Source organism: Myodes glareolus, chromosome 8, assembly GCF_982192425.1.
Source record: "Myodes glareolus chromosome 8, mMyoGla1.1, whole genome shotgun sequence".
Lineage (NCBI taxonomy): Eukaryota > Metazoa > Chordata > Mammalia > Rodentia > Cricetidae > Myodes > Myodes glareolus.
The window spans coordinates 69,985,259-70,003,467 of NC_142033.1; the positions used below are offsets into that span (position 1 = coordinate 69,985,259).

At 50.4% G+C, this 18,209-nt stretch overlaps 1 protein-coding gene across 3 annotated transcripts in view; it reads right to left on the reverse strand.

Moving 5' to 3' along the window:
- Positions 1-2,195: 2,195 nt before the first annotated feature.
- The window catches only part of Afap1 (actin filament associated protein 1), a 112,024-nt gene continuing 96,010 nt past the window's right edge, over positions 2,196-18,209 (reverse strand). For 2 of the 3 annotated variants that reach the window (XM_048414934.3, XM_085691977.2), the window contains exons 13-18: positions 17,783-18,049; positions 15,538-15,652; positions 11,686-11,850; positions 10,123-10,313; positions 8,622-8,786; positions 2,196-6,357 (exon numbers count right to left, since the gene is read on the reverse strand). In XM_048414934.3, coding sequence (XP_048270891.1) covers positions 6,331-6,357; positions 8,622-8,786; positions 10,123-10,313; positions 11,686-11,850; positions 15,538-15,652; positions 17,783-18,049 — 930 coding nt within the window. In that variant the 3' untranslated portion in view covers positions 2,196-6,330. The remainder of the gene's footprint in view (positions 6,358-8,621; positions 8,787-10,122; positions 10,314-11,685; positions 11,851-15,537; positions 15,653-17,782; positions 18,050-18,209) is intronic. The other variant, XM_087909092.1, reaches the window with a different exon arrangement.

Consider the following 18,209-nt stretch of genomic DNA (forward strand, 5'->3'; position numbering starts at 1 on the left):
AAAGTGTGGCGCTCCTCTAAAGGCTTGGCCCCACAGCGCCATGGTATTCTGATTGAGTGCAGTAGCAGGTACTGGGTGGAGACCATCCTAACTATAGTATTCTGATTGGGTGCAGTGGCGGGTACTGGGTGGAGACCATCCTAACTATAGTATTCTAATTGGGTGCAGTGGCGGGTACATGTCCTCAGGTTACTGAAAGCCTGGAGATCTGGACTCTATACATCTTCCTCCTGGGATACACTTCTGCAGGTCCCTTGCAGGCTGTGATCTGAAGTTGGCCCAGAGACAATCTAAGGTAAGCCCTAAAGGTCTGTAGCAATGGGGATATGAGTCTTCCTCATGGGTGTAGATTTAGGGGTGGTTTTTCTGATCCTCTAATTTCCATTTTCAATCTTTCCTGACACAGCACGGCCTGTCTCACTAGACCCCCTAACTTGCTCCTTGGAGACCCAGTCAGCAGAATGTCTTGTGTGTAGCAGTTAGCATCACATCCAGCAGAATGCTGAGACAAACATCCCCTAGAGGAGTAGGCCAAGGCTCTGGACTGGTTAGTCTGCACATGGACATTCAATTGGCATTTCTAGAGGCAGACTGGACCTGGACTGGCCATTCTGTAGGCCAGTCAGACTCCCAGAGGAAAGGTTAGCACCCCAGGAAGGAGGTGCCCAGTTCTGCTCTGACTGGTGCTTCTTGGGAAGGTTTATGAAGGGTATTTGTGGGGGTGCTCTCCGTGCTCCTGAACAGCTTGAGCACCCACCTCCAGCTCAAGAGGAATGCATACCTGTCCCCGCTCACTGAGTTTTTATCCCAGCTGTGCCTCCCACCTGAGTTTTTGACTATCCAGTCCCTTCCCATGAAGAGAGCCAGTTGTTTTTTGTTTTTTTTTTTTTTAACTATCTTATAAAACTGATGTCTGACACAAACTTCCCGAGTCACAGACATCTGATAATGTCTCCTCTGTTTCTCTGGAGGCTCCTGACATGCATCTCTGAGAAGCTCTGTGTCACTGGGTTACAGACCATACCCCAGAGCACCCTGGGGGCCTCAGTGGCCCAGCAGTCACCCTCTCAGTTTTAAATGACACTGAAGAGTCCCTTCATTCTCCAGCAGCACACCAGGACTTCAAACCCTGAGGTCTCGCTTACAGACAGGCTCAATGACTCAGTGGCCAGCCCTGGACAAGGAAGAGTGGGCCCTACCTTCTCAGAGCTCGTCCAGCTCCAGAAACACCCACAGACGGAATGTCCCTGGGGAGTCCTGTGTCCTCGCAGCTGCCCTGGAGCCTGGGTCCCATCTCCAGATCCAATGCAGTAAGACCCCCATCACCTGTGATAAATGGCTGGGATTCACCCAACGCCCAATACCTTAGCCATGAGTGGCTTGAATGGGCCTCTGGGTTTGCTCATGTCCCCAACACCAACACATCTACCACCACAGTCCCCAGGTGCTTGGACCCAATGACTCTGGATCCAGTTGTCAAGCCTGGCAGTAGGTCCTAGACTTAGCTCCTGCCTGGGACCATCATGCTCCCCACTGGGCACTTCCTCCACAGTGCTGGCTCAGGCTACTGACTACAGCCCCTGAGGCAGGCAGGGCCTCCCTGGGTGGTCCCCATGTCTCTTCTGCTCTCTGTCCCCCTAGCCAGCCATCAACTGACAAGGTATCTGTGGAGGTTCTGAGAAGCCTGAAAGGCGCCCTACTCCTCTCTATAGGACCTTTGGCCATACCATTTCCCCAAATCCTCCGCAGCCCACCCCAGCCCTCCCCTCATCACCTGTCTCCTTGTCCCACACTGAACTGCAAGCAGCTACTGCCTTTATTTAAATACCACTGCCCAGCTCACATAATCCCTACACCTCTCAAAACTCTACGAAGGGATTTAAGGTTAGTCACCTCACCTAACATTCCCCCACATCTTCATGGAACCTCCACTGGAGGAGTACACCTATGTTCTGTGGGCTCCCTGAAAGCAGTTTCCAGGGGACTGGCCTCTGTTTCCAGCAGTTGGCACAGAGCCGGGAGGTAAGGCAGTAGTAGTGACAGCGTCTACTAAGTTAAATACTCAGGTCCACAGACCAAACTATTCAAAAATATGCCCAAGGATCCTCTGAAGCAGAGGGATTTCTCGTGTACAGCCCCTCCCACCTGTCCAGTGGCCTCCGATGTCCCCGGAAATGACGACGCAGGCAACTCTGGACGTCTTGGCCTGCACTGTGAGCCACTGTCAGGAGGACGTGAGGCTGGGCCGCACAGCACAGTTTTATTAAAACACAAACGAGTCCCGCCAATGGGCGCCAGTCGATGGGTACATAGTTACAACAGTAGAAAAATCAGTTTGTAAAGCAGAAAAGTTGGATGAAGTGACTACAAAATGGGGGGAATGGGCTGAAAACTAGGATTTTTCATTGCAAGTCTCTCTGCATAAAAATTTTTACTTTCTGCATTAAATACATTGAGCTGAACAATCAAAATATATTTACAGTCATTTCAAATGGGCTACCAACATAGTTAACTAAAAAAAAAACAAACAAAACTTTCTCTTTTCTTTGTCTGTGTCTTTCCAAGATTATTTTAAATATGACTTTAGTTTTTTTTAAAAAATACAGTAAGGAAATAATTACATTCATAACGTGAAAACATTTTACAACTTGGAGCCACGAGCAGTTCATTTGGAATACCTAGAATGTAAAAACTGGGGTTAAAATGGAAAGCAAACCATTGTTAGAAAATCAATTATCATATGAGAAACACCTTTGGTCCCTAAGAAGTATGGATTGAAGACTCCACTTTGAAAGGATAATCCAATCTGGTGTGTGGGAAGTCGAGGTTTCCAAAGCCAGTATAGTCCCCAGCTACTGGCAAAGGGTGTCCCTTAAAAAAAAAGGGGGCGGGTTTCCCATACCAGCGTCGTGGCCACACATGGCTTCCCCCTCTTCCCGGGGCTGAGCTGTGCGTAGACAGCATAGGAGTGCTCTTGTTATTTTCAGTCTATTTCACAGTAGAAAACCTGCCTTCTGGTATGGCTAGTAGTAAGTCAGTGGGGACAGGACCCAGACATTCAGTTAATTTAAAAAATATGTCATGGATTTGAAATGTTTCTGGTTTAAAATGACTTTAGAAGAAGGAAGAAGAGGAGGAGGAAGACGACAGTCAATCATTTTGATGTGGCCACACCCAGAGAATGGACCTTGGAGGTATCCTGTGTGCTGGTGAGGTTGGGTGTGGATGGAGGACTCACTTGGCTCAGGTATCCCCAGAGGGTGGCACAGGGTGGATATCAACAGCAGGGGAGGCTTGTCCCTTGTCTTTGGGAGGAGAGATCAGGGACACTCCTGCTGTACCTGCATGTGACTTCTAACCGGGGGACTGCCAGCCCCACACAGTGGAAGCTAAGCCTTCCTGGGTGGCCTAGGGGCCTGGGACATTGCTTTTCAAAGTGGGTTTTCCGAAAGTGCCAGTTGTCCAGTCCATCAGTGTGGGCTTAGCAACAAGGAAACAGCCAAGAGCAAACTGGGTAAGTGGCTGAATGAGGGGGACAGCTGGGCGAGGCAGCACCCAGTACCAAGGCATGCATAGGGAAGAGACAAGACACTGGCACATGAGGCAGGAGAGCAGCAAGGATTCTGGGAGATTCTGAGTGCAGCGGGTCCATACCCAGCTCACAGGTCATCCTGGCTGACCCATGCTCACCCTGGAAAGAACACTGGTACATGAGACTGTGTGAGAATGAGGGTTCACACCCATGCCCCAGCCAGGGACCACAGCAAGCCCACAGGCTAGCATGATATTTGTATGCAAAGGGTTAGTGAACAGACATCAAAGTGGAGGGGACCATGAAAGCTGGTGACATTTTTCCAAACTGTGACAAAAGTAGACCCCAAGAAACACTATGGTCTTGGACAAAGAGAGATCCCAAAAGGTGGGGCACCTCCCATGGTCCAGAGGTCCCAATAGCTCACAGAAGGAGGATGGCTCGGCCCTCTGCCCACCTGGTTCCACACAAAGCAAACCTGTGCCGTGGATGGCTGGGGTCATGCCTGTGGCTCTGGGAGGGTCATAGAATGAGAACACTGAGAATCCTGACCGGATGTCTCATGGGTGTCCAATATGTACATATATAAATTAAAACTATATTTATTGAACATATACAAATAAATAACTTATTTCGAAGCAAATGCTTTAAACTAGCTTTCTGACCAAATCTAAGAACATTAAGGGGAACACAGGACAGCAGAACCCTGTGTTAGGAGCCTTGCCTTCCCTGGGACCTACTTTAGATGGCTCTGTGGAACTTACAGGATCCACTAGGGTAGAGTAAATTACAAGCCTAGGTTTCTTAGCACAAGATATAAACACCAGGAGCCTGGAGCTGCTGTGTTCACCAGGACAAACCCATCTGGCATATTTGCTGGACATGGTGCTCTCCTAACATCCCCGCACCATTGCAGATGTCCCTCTATGCTGGCCAGAACTGGATGTTAAGTTGGGCATGTTCTCCTTGTTTTGGTAACAATCAAAGCCTGGCACAGCTTTACTGGCAAAGCAAGCTGCCATCAGAGTGGTCAAATGAACGGCTCTGAGACCCACAGGCAACGGATTGTGGCAGGTCAAACTCTCTTTCCTCTGAGAGCACCAGTGTCATGTGATGTGAAATGGTCACAGCTCCCTGTGATGACCCAAGGGCTCCTGCAGTTGCTGCTCTGTGAATAGGCTACATCTCTCCTCCTGGTCCTTCTCCACAGTTCCCCGGCAGAAATAGTCCACACAGATGCTGGTGTGAAGAATCCTAACTGCCCCGTGGAGGAAGGCACGAGAGTGAAGCACCGTAGGACAGTTGATGAGGGAAGACCTACAGCTGAGCAGCTTCATACGTCTGGTGTGATGTCCCTGCCCACTGGTGACCACCTTGTTGCTCTTTGGTGACTCTAAGACAGCTGTATCAGGGCTGAAGCACAGAGCATGGACCCTAACCAGGATGACTGCCCAGAGAGCAAGCCCAAAAGGCACCTCTACAGAGTGCCTGGGAAACTTTCCTCCTGTGCCGGCTAAGGACATTCTGCACTGGAATGGGAAGGCTTGCTTCTGGCATTGCGTCACCAGGTTCTCAGTCTAGGCAGTAAGCCCATTGCCTGTGTATAACTGGCCCTGAATTAATCTGTGGGATGGCTAACTCTCCCTTACTGCCTTCAACTCCCCATGGTGGAAAGGTCTGGACAGTATCCTGGAAGCCCAAAAAGCCAGTTTGACTCTCAGACCCCTAGGATAGAGGCTAGCCCCATCCACAAGTTATAGGCTGTGCATATTGAACAAATGAATTATCCAAGAAACTGCACGGAGGTAGGCAGGGGAGTGGAGGAGACCCACACAGTCAGAACCTGGGCACAGGAGGGCACCTGCGAGCCGTGCTGTCAACTATAAAGAGGAGGGAGGTGCTCTGAAAGGATCTGTCTCTGTTCAAAGATGGTCCAGACTTGACTATGGGTTTTCAAACCTGCTCTGTTTCCAAAGAAAGGTCCAGCCTACAGGCAGACGGTGACCAGTACACCTCCTGGGCTGAGGAGTTCCTGCCCGGCAGTAGGGGAGGCAGAGGTCTTAGGTCAAGGCAAAGGGGCAACTGCTAGCCAAGGACTGAAAAGCTCAGTGCTGCCTCTCAAAATACATCATAAAATGGGAAACAGGGCCTCTGAAAAGTCCCTAAAATCTAAGCTTAGCACATGACAAAAAGGGACATTTTCTTTAAAAGAAAACACTAGCAAAAAGAATGACTTTTCCATCCTGGTAACAAAAGTGTCTGCCCCAAACCAAACCAAACCAAACCTTAAAAATCGCTTCTCAGCACTATTCCTCATGGCTTCACCTCCAGTGACAAGGGGACAGGCAGAGGGGGGTGCTGCAGAGACACAAGAAGTTCATGCTATTGCAGAGCAGGACGCTCTGGCAAACAGGGTGATGCATGGACTCTGGCCGCACATGGGGAAGGCTTGGGCCACTCCATCTCCCAGGGGCACATGATCCATGGCTGCAAGGTAGAGTTGAGCTGAGAGCCTCAGAACCATGCCTGCCCTGTCTGCCAGAGGGTACTTCAAAACAACTTGTCAACCCCTTTTGTTTCTGCTTTCTAACAAGCAAATTGACACCAAAGTCTTAAAGTAAATTTTCCTAAAGGGCACCGTCATACAGTAGAGAGCGTGCACGCACGCTGGCCAAGGGTCAGCGTCAGACTCAGTCCAAACTTCTGAAGTCGTGCTCAGGCCACTTTGGGAGGCACACGTATCACACTTGAGGCTGGTGGCAGTGCGCAGTCTCTGTCTGGGTGCGGCTGGCCTCCCTCTATGTCCCATTCTTCAGCTCCCACTCCTGGAGAAGAGAGGTGTGTGAGTGCAGGTGATTTGATCCTGGCCACCACAGGCCACCATGGCCCTACACAGTGTGGGGGCTCAGTCACAAACAACAGAATGCAGGCTCCCCCTGAACAAAATAATTATTAAGCACATCCATTTCTGTGTATCCAGTCAGAGATAAACCCAATCCAAGTACCTGACAGGGGCAAACAGGGAAAGGTGGCCTCCAGACATGGGACACTTATCAAGCTGAACAAGGACACTTATCAAGGGAGTGATGACCCCTGGTACATCATGGGTCTCCAGGATACCATGTACTTAAGGACTTCATAGAACCTGAGTCTATTTATGTGCAAGTCCAAGGTAGTCAGGTTCACAGAGACAAAAAGTACCATGGTGGGTACCAGAGGATCAGGAAGGAGGCAGTGTTGGTCTCTCGGGGACAAAGTCTAGGAAGATGAAGTTCTGGAGGTGGATGCCAATGAGACACACACTTGGAAATGGTCAATAGGTCAGGATGGCTTTGCTTATTTTACCACAAGAAAGTGAAGGTTGGAAAGTGTAGATGGATGGGCGGGTGGATGGGTGAGTGGATGGATGGGTGGATGAGTAGGTGAATGGATGGTGGATGGGTGGGTGAGTGGATGGGTGGATGGGTGGGTGGGTGGATGGATGAATAGGTAGGAGGAGTGGACACAGTAGCTGCCAAGGGTGGCATCAGCCCCTAAATGCTATCCTCAGACATGGTTCTCTCAGCACCTATCCTCAGTCACCATGGAGGTATCTGGGGAGACTGAGATGGGGAATCTGGCCAGGCATATCCCTCTAAAGAACCAAGCTACCAGCCAAGCCTGCAGTACCCCCATCCCCCATACTCCACCTTCTTGCGTGTATTTCTGTTTTTGCCAACAGCTCCATTAGGGTTCTTATTTCTGCCAATGCTGTGCCATTAGCCATTAATTACACTTGAACTCTTGATTCTAAAAAAAGGCAAGAAACTTTTCAAACTAGTCAGTATGTCCCCAATCCAATCTCGTGTCCAGTGGGGCCCCTCAGACACTAGGGCATCCTGCTCAAGTCCACTCATGAGGCTGTGTCAGAGACTAGCCGCAGTGACAAGACCATCCACACCTCCCATCTGTGCACTGGCTGCAGCTGTGACCAGAAGCAGTGACCTCCCTCCTATGCTGTACAGCGCTGGCTGGAGGTGGCTGTGTCTCACTCTGGCAGACATAAATTTCATCTTCATTATCAGAAGGGGATAAGGCTGAAAACCCTGAGCCAAGGAATCATTTATTTTTATTTTTCACAGCAAAGCTTGACTTCTCCCTGCCTTCTCTGATGGTAAAGAAAATGGGAGGGGAATTGCACAGCCCCATTCTAACATGGCTCAGGCAAAGTGGTCCTCTGCAAAGGAGAAGATGGCTACAGACTAAGAAGGCCTGAGGGATGCTCATGGAAGCCACTGGAATGCCAGCTCAGTAACCTTCCCCAACTAGCCCATGGAGCCTTCTAGAAAGCATGCTTGCTGGGGAAGCACACACACTGAAAGGTTGGGCAAGCGCAGTTCCTACCACCATCCCAGGACACCCTAAGAGCATAGCACACACAGTCCTCGCCCTGCATACAATCTGTCCTGCTGAAAGCAAAATGCTTCTTGTTCCTGAGCCAGGGGCTTAGGCTGCTGAAGGACACATCGATGCCAGCTGTGAGATCTTGAGACTCGCAGGGTGCGTGCTCAGTCTCCTCCGTCTTCAGAACAGAGGGACACTATCTGGACTCATGTCCCACCCCCAGGCCAACTCAGTTCAACCTACAACTGCTTCCATCACCATGGTGAGAAGTGCTGGCTCTGGTCATCTGGAAATTATGCTTTGAGAATCCCTAGGATTTAATCATGGCAAAGATTGTTGGTGGCTCCTCTCCCTCACTGCAGGAGAGGAGGGACCCTGGCTGATGGCCAGGGTGCTGGGGACAGCCTGGAAAGAGAAATACCTTTCTGGTTCTTATCTTTCTTCTTTGGAGAATCACAGCATGTAAGTGCTGCTGGAAAGGACATTGTGGTCACTCAGCCCAGTTTGTGCTGCCCAAAGGAGGACAAGCCCAAAAGGATGGAGCCTGTCTACTTCTGAGGTGACCTAAAGCCCTGTGGGTTCTGGCTTGGTGGTTGTCTTTGAACCCCAGTCCCTAAGGATGCGTGTGGGAACTGGAAGAGGCTGAGTGCCAAGTGCAGTGTGGTTCACTTTGAGCTTGGGTATCCGGCTCTGTGGGGAGGCTCACCTTGGCCTTCTGCAGCACGTGCCCACGGCAAGGGGAGTTGCCTGAGGATGGTTGGCTCTTCTTCAGGACAGCTGCACTGTTCACAGGCAGGGGCCCCTCAGCATCACTTGTATCACAGCTGGAAATGGGAGAGTTTTCCAGAGTCCGATGCCGAAACACAGGAGACTGTTAATAAGAGGAGAGCCCTGTGTGAGGAGTGGTTCTCAGCCACTGGTATTTCTCAGGGAGAAACGGTTTGGTAAAGAAGAAATTGATTTGGAAATGGGCAAAACTAGGCCTGAACACCTTTTGACAATGCATTTATAAGAGAAAAAAAAAAGCTGAGGCCAAGGGATGGAAGACTAAGAGGCAGGATTCTGGGCCCACACTACTGCCCTCACCACCTCTCGCCTATCCATCCACGTGGTGCTTCTTCCTAAGTTTGCAAATATTTCCTGGAGTTGCCTGCTACCAAAAGGGTCAGGCCTCGCTGTAGAAGCTGCCAGTACCAGACAGCATTAGCTTGGGGTCCAGGGACGATGAGTGACCCCCAAGTGGCACTGAGGGTCTGTGATCATTTTTACTTTTGCATATGCTGGAGAGAAATTTCTGGAAAGCTTAAAATGAAACAGCTTATCTCTTCATTTAACTTGGACCTGGCTTTGGCTTGCTGGCTCTTCTACATAGAATTGCAAACTGTCCTTTGGGAAAGCATGGCACCATGGAGACCATGTTATCACACAACACAGAACACCGAAAACACACTTGGGACATGCAGGATGTCAGCCCAGGACTCCTGAGGGCTCCTGACTGGGGCACTCCCAGCTCAATGTTTGGATAACATAGATCTTTCCTTGGACATCTTCAGAGGCAGCACTGACTCTGGGTGGAGGTGCTGGTGCAAAGAGGGTGTCTCTAGGGGTGGCCAGGCAAGAGCTGTCTGCAGCAGAAGCACCTGTAACAAGTTACTCCTCTGAGGAAGAGGGTAGTTATAAATACACAGAATGCTGCCACCAATGCCAGGAGGTGATGACAACCACAGTGCATAGTGATACGGGAAGTAGCAGAGCATGGCCAGCACTCCCGAGCCTCTGCAGGCCACGCTTACTCCTGGTCAGGGGACAGTGGGGACAAGAGAAAGTCTCAGTGGCCGAGTCAGCTGAGGATAAGGAGCCCATGACTAAAGGTAAGGGCTCCAACTTGACAGGTGAGGCTCTCATTTATGCCCCAGATTTAGGGGCATAGATCGTGTTACTGCCACTGTGGCATCTAGAGACCTGGTGGCATTGTCAGGGAGTGCTCATGGGAATGCATTCCTGCCTAGCAAGCTGGCATCATGTCAGAACTAACCAGGCAGAAGACAGCCATGTCCTCAGCCTTTAAGTACTCTGGTGAACAAAGAAGTCAATGTCTCCACACTCTGGGCACGGTGGGAACGTTAGCCTGGCACCACCCATGGTAGTGAGGAAACTGCCTGAGAGACCATGGGGCACTTCCCTGGGCTGTGCCTTCAAACACTTACCTGTGGACTTGATGTCCCCGACCTGGGCTCAATAGCCAGTCCTAGGGTGACGCCCCCTGCCAAGGCCTTCTTCAGGCTCTCCTTGACCTCAGTCAGCTCCAGCTCCAGGCTGACCCGCTCCGCCTCCCTCTGTTTGCACTCTTCCTCCAGCCTCTTCAGCTTGTCCTCCAGGGCCACCTGGGTCTTCCTGCCTGAAATCCCAGGGACACATGGTCACCTCACAGAGGAGCTGACATAGCTGAGTTCTGCCAGGTCTTGTCCACAGCATGATCCCACTCAGAAGCCTGAAGGACCTTCATGACACTCACTTAGAGGGCATGGTGTCCAAGGGGGCCCCTGACTGGGCAGCTGAATAAGGAGGTCTCAAATTCTACCAGTTACATGTGGGCTACTGTATATGCTGCTGTGGTTGGAAAACATAGCCCACGTCTCTGTAGACCTTCACATACATTTCTCCAGGGCTTGCCAGTTAACTTATTTATTTGAAATTTGATGCAGTGACTAGCTGGGAAGAAAATGCACAGAGATGGACAGAGAAGAAGAGTGAGGTGGGCAAACCACAGGGCACAGGGAGCCTGGCCTCTGAGAGACAGAGGCCTTTCTACACCTCTGTCCTGTGCCTTGACACAGGCAAGTAGAGAAGCTGATCAACATGTACCATGCTCCCTTATGTCATAGACTTGGCTTGCCATGTCCCCAGATAGCCCGATGTTGACATCCTGCCCAACCTGGTCCCACAGACTATCCTAATGGGCCCATCTGCACCTCCTTTCCTGGTCTCTGCTCCCAAAATTACTCCCCCGAACAGCCATGATTTGGACAGAGTTCAGCTCTGGTTAAGTAGGTTGGGCAGATGTACCAGCCTCAGCCTGCACTGAAGCCTTCTGGAAGCCAGGGTCCCCTCTGGGCTTCCCCATCTGCAGGCATCTCCCTTCTCAGGTGGCAGAAGCCAATCTAAAAAGTCAGTTGTGCCTCTGTCAGGGGGCCAGGTACAAGGGAGGATGTTAGTTTCCACCCCAGATTGGGAGGTCTGGCGAGGAAGGCACAGCCTGGGCCAGGATACCACTTGTCTCCGGACACAACTACCCTGAGAGCTGTTCCTTGCTCACTATCCCTCTTTCCGATCACTGACACAGTCTTTTTCCCTGATCCCCAAACCCAGGTACAGCCTTGCTCTTCCAGGCCTTTCTAAGAATAGAGAGCTGCTTCTTCCTAGGCTAAGCTCTGTGAAAACTTCCCAGTCCCAGTGGCAGCTTCCTCCACGGAAGAAACACTGACTCTCCTCAGACAAGGAAAAACCCTGCCAACCTTCTTGGCCCTTAGCAGCTAAGGTTGAAATTGCTGGCATCTCACTAGGGCAGGACACAGTTCCTGCCTATGTTGGCACCGTTCAGCCAACCCTGTGCTGCCCTGGGCTCCCTACAAGGCCAGCACCCCAGGGGGTGGGGGCAGTGCTACCTTGTGGCACAAAGGTCTAAAGGTGAGCTGGATGAAGTCTAGAACTCCAGGGGACACAGGCGCGTGGACCATCAGAGCGTCCCACCCCACCCCCACCACACACACCTGCATTCACTTCAATGGCGGCCCTCAGGTCCTTCCTCTCTTTCCGGAGCTGTGCAAGCCTGTTCCGCAGGGCCTCTTTCCTCTTCAGCAGCTCCTCCTCTTTGGACTGTAACAGCTTGGCATCTGCTTCCACCCGGTTCTTACCGTATTTGTACTGGTCAGCATCTAAATAAGGAGTACCAAGAGTTAGTGCATCCAGAGGGGTCAGACCGCCAAGGTCTGCTGCTCTTCAGAGTACCACAGAGCTGGTCCTGGCTGGTCCTGAGGAGAAAGGGAGGTTTGGAGAAGGGACTCTATGTGCCTCAAATCCTCTGATACTTTGATCTGCACATTTACAAATGGAGAGGAATACTGAGGACTCCCTCCAGGGCTCCTCCTCCAAGTGCTCCTCCCCTCAGCTTTCAAACAATTGTCAATTATTTGAAAATTATCAGAGCGAAGATTCTGGAACCTGGTCAGGCAGTGACCTGGACAGTTTTAACCGTCAACCCAACACAGTCTACAATCATCTGGGAACAACATCTTAATGAGGTATTATCTGGATCAGCTTGGCCTATGGCCGTGTCTGTGAGGAAGTGTCTTGATTATTAGCTGAGATGGGAAGGCACACCCCCAATGTGCATGGCACCATATCGTGAACTGGGCCCTGGAATGTGTGAGAGTGGAGAAAGCTGGCTGTGTACACGACCTCACGCAGGCAGCCATGCATTTATTCTCTCTGCGCTTGGATGTGAGTGTGAGGTGACGGGTGGCTTTAATGCCTGCCTTGACTTTTCCACAGTAACACACTGTAACCTGTAACTGCAAGCCTGAAACTGTGTTTGTGTAGTCACTACAGCAAAAGAAATGAAACTAGAACAGCATTATCTGCTGTGGGTAAAAACAACCTCTACTGGGGCTGGAGGGATGGCTCAGTGGTTAAGAGCACTGGCTGCTCTTCTAGAGACCCAGAGTTCGAGACCCAGCACCCACATGACAGCTCACAGTCATTTCTAACTCCAGTTCCAGGGGACCCAAGATCCTCTTCTGCCCTCATTGGTCTCCAGGCATATACAGGTGGCACAGATAAATATGTAGGCAAAACACACCAAGTAAAATAGATTTAAAAAAATCTTCTAGAGTTTCTATAGTTCTCCCTATGTGCATAGCCTTTCCCTGTGCCCACTTCTGTTTTATAAGAATGCCTCCCCTGGCTAGAGGGAAGACATCTCCTTGGCCTGAGATTCTGACCTGGAAGAAAGCAGATAGGGAGGGCTTCTCTGCTAATGAAAAGACAGAGAGGCAGTCCATGGTGCTTGGAGACCTACTATTCAGAGGACAATCTTGGAGTCCTGTGACCTAGAACAAACCTGTGCCCGTTTCTTCTCTTGTGAAATGGGACAAGAGCAGGTCATTCATAGTGGTTGTAAGAGTTCAATTAATATTTACAAAGCACTTAAAGTAGCTTCCAAGATGAGTCCTTTATAAATAGCTGTTATATTTAATGAATGAATGACAAATGAATGAGAGAATAAGTAAAAGATTTGGGGAAATCCAGCAACCTGGCCGCCAGCACATAGCAGTTCACACGGCGCTGAACTCAGGCCCCACACTCTCTTCAGTCTGGGCCTGCAGTTCCGGGCTGCTGTGTGCTGTTGTGGGGAACTTAAAGCAGCCCGATAGGAATTTAGGGAAAGCCTCTCTGGAAAAGATGCTAAGGGGCTGGAGAACCTAGTATGACTGGCCAGAGCCTGCTGTGAGGTTTCTGTCGCCCCTCTGTTACTGCCCAGCTACAGGTCTGTCTGTTTCAGAATAGAAACCATGGAGAGACAAGGGCTGTTCTGCAAGTCTTTAAAAGTAGATGCATGTCCCTAACACGGATAACTGCGTGTGAAGATGCCTGGCATGGAGCAGACACTCACAGGCGGCCCCCATGACAACTAGAGATGACTGGCTCATCATCGGCTTGCTCATACAGTACCTGCCCTGAGCTGGCTCTACCATCATTGGCCACTTTCATAGGGATTTGAGCATCTCCTATGTCCGGTCAGCATTCCTTCCCTCACCAGAAAGACCCCCCTAGACTGACATTGCCAGGCTCACAATGCAAGGATAACCACCCTGTCTCATGAAACCAAGGCACTTCCAGGAAATCCCATGCCAAGCTGTACAAACTCCACTGTCTACACCAATACATCTCCCAACAAACCTACAGACGACAGCTTATAAATTTTCCCACCGTGCGGTCCCCATGCAATCAACTATACAACTGTAATGCAATCGGCTGAACTCCGCAAAAGCATGGGATGCAATTATTTTTCTCTTTTGTTTCCATTAGATGTCACCAAAGTTAATAAAACATTCCCTACAGAAGGTCCCACTAGATACTGGAATAAATCATCCATAAAATGAAGCAAGCAGAGGACCATGAGAATCGCCTGGCTGAAGGAGCCCGCGTGGGATTCAGATCTTGCTTAACAAGGCATTTTAGGCCGACTCATCCCTCTGGCTCCTGCACCTCCCTGAATGAACAACACTAAGAACAAGAGCATAAATACACCAAGGCATCAGGGAATGAAATTACAAAGAGAGAGCCAAAGGAAGTCTGCGACAATGAGGAGATAGCCTGACAGGCTCCTGACCTGCCTGCTTGAAATGTAGGATTGAAAGCAGAGGCATAGACAAGTTCCTGTCAAGAATGTAAAGGTTCCCTGGGGCTGAAGCAACCAAGTGTTGCTCAAGTCCCATGGCTCATCCATGCTTTGACTATGGAAAAGGATAGCTTCTCTGTGCCCTTGTTCTGATTCCAAAGCAGATACCAGCATGGGCCGGTCTGAGGCCTTTTCTCTCCCACACCAGGTGAGTGTTGAGGCCCCAGGTGAAGGTAGCAAGCCTTATCTACACTATCCCAGAGGCTGGTCTACCGATTGCGTGGCTGCAGACCGGAATGCTCAGACAGGAATCCCGGATGGCAGCGACTGGCCATGATTTGGCATGGACACTTCCCAGCTTGGCCCAGACTGATGGAGGAGCTCCAGGACCAGCAGAGCCTCTTGCAGTCCCTAGGCCTGTGTTTTAAAGCTAGCATGATCTTCTCCCCACATCCCCAGCAATAAGCAGGGTGTCCTGAATAAACACATCCCACCAGCAGGCTGGCTGAATGGCTGGCCACCCAATGCAGTGAGGGCAGGGCAAACACAAACCCAAGAATCCAGCACACCCAAATTTAGCTGCAGAGGAAGGAGAGTTGCCGAACTCCCAGGCAGGCTGCGTCTCCCTGTTTGGTCTATACAGTTGGCTCTGAAGTCTGAAGGCCTGGCCTGCTGTGAGACCTCTGACTGTCCTGTTCTACTTGGGGTGCTTCCCTCATTGCATAATGGGGTGCCTGGCACCTATCCTGACGACACAGCTATCGGAGGTCAGCAAGGATGGAAGGCGCTAGTTGCTGTGACAGGAATCTTAGAGGAGGAAGGCGGCGAGGCCTACTGCACCCTTGAGCATTCACTGGGCACTCACTTTGCTTTCGGTGCCCAGCATCTCCCTTCCCACTGAATCAGCCCAGTGCTCAGCCACCTGCACATCTGACTGATGAAGGGGCTGCCTTCAGTTTATGTGACTTTGTCACTGGTGTTCTAGAAACACAAACTGAAGTCTCCTGGACCAAAGTCCCAGTGTCTCATGGTTGAATGTCATACCAAAAAGCCAAGCAATAGTCTCAGAGGCTGGGTTAGAGATCCTGGCCAGTGAGAGGGGGAAGCACATTGCCCCACCTCCCAGCACACCCTCAAGCCCGGTATCTGCTGCAGAAGTAGCCCAGCCAGCCTCAAGCTGACCAACTGCACCAAAGCAGGAAGCAAGGAGCCAGAAACTCACTTGATGCTGTCCGTTTCACGCCACCTGCAGAATCCACTTTTTTTTGCTGGCTGCTTGGAACCTTCCCCTTTAGAGAAACCCCATTAGATGCCATCGGAGGTTTTTTGCTCTTCAACTGTTGAAACACACAGAGAAAATTAAAAACAATCAAGCAAAAGCACCCTTTTACCTAAAGTTATTTCTTTTAGTCTTTGACTCTTAAGTGCAAGCTACTAGCATGGTCAGAGGGCAAAGGAAACCAACTCAGTTTCCAGTCAATGGGCTTCTGTGATGTCGCTATGGGAAGCTTCCAGCAATGAAGGCTGGACACCCAAGGCTACCAGGAAGTCTGCCTGCAATGGGAAGGATGCTATGTTACTGCTGGGGCCTCTATCCAAGTGTTGGATAGAAAGCAGCTCTGAGTGATCACGCACAGGTATGCAACAGCAACCTTGGAGAGCCTGGGAACCTGTGTGTCTAGAGCTAAGCTGTTTTTCCATTGTTGGGCTATTTTTAGAAGAAAGGTTTAGCTCTATAGCTCTATAGGGAGGTTCTTGCCCTTTACTGAGTGATTCAACAATGGGATACATAACCTCCTTTCAGATTACTGATGGATCTGAGGAAGGCTGCAAGAGATACATACACACACACACACACATACACACACATATGTGTATATATATATATGTGTGTGTGTATACATATACATATATACATGTGTGTATACATATATATGTGTGTATATATATGTGTGTGTATGTATACATACATACATACACACATACACACACACACACACACACACATATATAATAAAATATATACAAGCTTTAGCCAGTTACAGGCTTAAAAACATTCCACAGTCCCCTGCTCACTCTTCAAGGCACAGCTTCACACCAGGCAGGCAACACTGCACGCCAGGCAGTGAACTCAATAGAGAGGAAACGATCCCAGGCGCTGTCATCCCCCAACTCTCACTGCCTGCCTCTCCTTCCCCTGGAGACACAGTGTGGGGCTGCATACAGGTCTAGCTGAAATTCTGGCTTGTCATTTAGGGGATCCTGAGCCTGCCCGTCAAAACTTCCTGAACCTCTGGCTGCTCACTTAAAAATGTAAAGACACTGGCATCTCCCATAGGGCTCCTGATGATACTGCACAGCCATGCACAAGATGGTAACCAGGAGTTCTACGAGTGTATGGCCTCACCACCAGCAGGCTCCCAAAGGAATGACCAGCCTGTTTGGAACAGAGACTAGGCTGGGGAACAGTGGGAGTGTCACACCACGCATCATGTGATTCCTGACTAGTGAGAGGACACTCCAAATGCACAGGTGGCAGATTTACCGAGCTAACCAAAGACAGCTATGATACCGGCAAATGGATAGATACATAGGTAGGACTCATTGGTCAGAACTGGGCGGGGATCCTCATGATATTGGTAGAGGCCAATGGAGTTCACATTGGTCACTCAGCAGCTCACACCCCTCCGACTCCTGGAGTCAGACTCTCCAGGGATAACATCTGAATATTTGTGCTACCCCAGCAAGATTTCCGTGTCGGCTCAGACAAAGCAGTGTCTGGAGTGCAATAGTGAGTCACCGCTACGTGGACGCCTAGACCTTACCTGGTGTCTGCTATTTTCTCAACACTACCCAAAGAATGGAACAGAATGTGGAAAGCCTGGCCTCTTGCTTTACGTTCTCTGAGTGTTCTTAGATGAGGCACCCAGGACTCCAGGCAGAGCATACAAAATGCTTAGGTTACAAAATTCATGAAGGCAGTTAGTGTCTGCTCTGAAATGTTGATGCATGTCACAGAAAGTGGGTGAACAACAGTTCAGCCACAAGCCCAGAATCAGAGCCCTCCTGTCACACAGGTACAGGAGGGCACATATCATATTCTCCCAGACGACACACTGGCTCTCGGCATGGTGCTGGCCACGTTTACAGACAGGAACTAACCACTCCCTGGGGCAACCGTTGCTTACTTATACACAAGATAGAACATACGAGAGAAACCTGCAATTCCAGAACCTTCTGGAAAGTTGCATGGCCTCTTTTCATAATCTTTGACGTAATTCTCAAAGTGCACTGGGTAATTCTCCAGGAGCAGGGGTGGGTGAGCCAGGAAAACCGGGAGCTGGTCCCAAATGGTTCTCCGGTCCCTCCGTGGCTAACTGTAACATTTTGGTGTGTGGGAGGAGGTAAGTGCATGGTCACTGCAGGTCCACTGGTGATGTCGGCGAGTTTGAGAACGCAATCTGTACCTGGGAGTGTAGCCCGAGAGATGCCCTCCCCACAGAAGAGGTGTTAGTGACAGGTGGGGAGCAGGGTGGGCTGCAGGAGGTGGGGGATTTGTAGTGGTTAGAGGACAGCCTGTCAGCAGGTGGCCGAGATGCCCTCCGGTCAGCAGGAGAGGAGCGAGCAAAGATAGTCGGCGACGGCAAGTTATCGTAGAGGCCCGCGTTATCATAAAGCACCTCTTCCGCCAGGCCTCTGCTCCCACAGCCAGGAAAGCCGCCATCCGTGTCCCACTGCAACACATACGGCCAGACGAGGACAGAGAAGATCAGCACAGTGAGATGTTAGCAGCCCCCCAAAGCTCTGCATGGCCAGTCACTCACACACACACAGGTCAGGCACAACCCCCACAACCACGGGCTGCTTCAGAAGGGTCCCTTTGCCTTCGGAGTC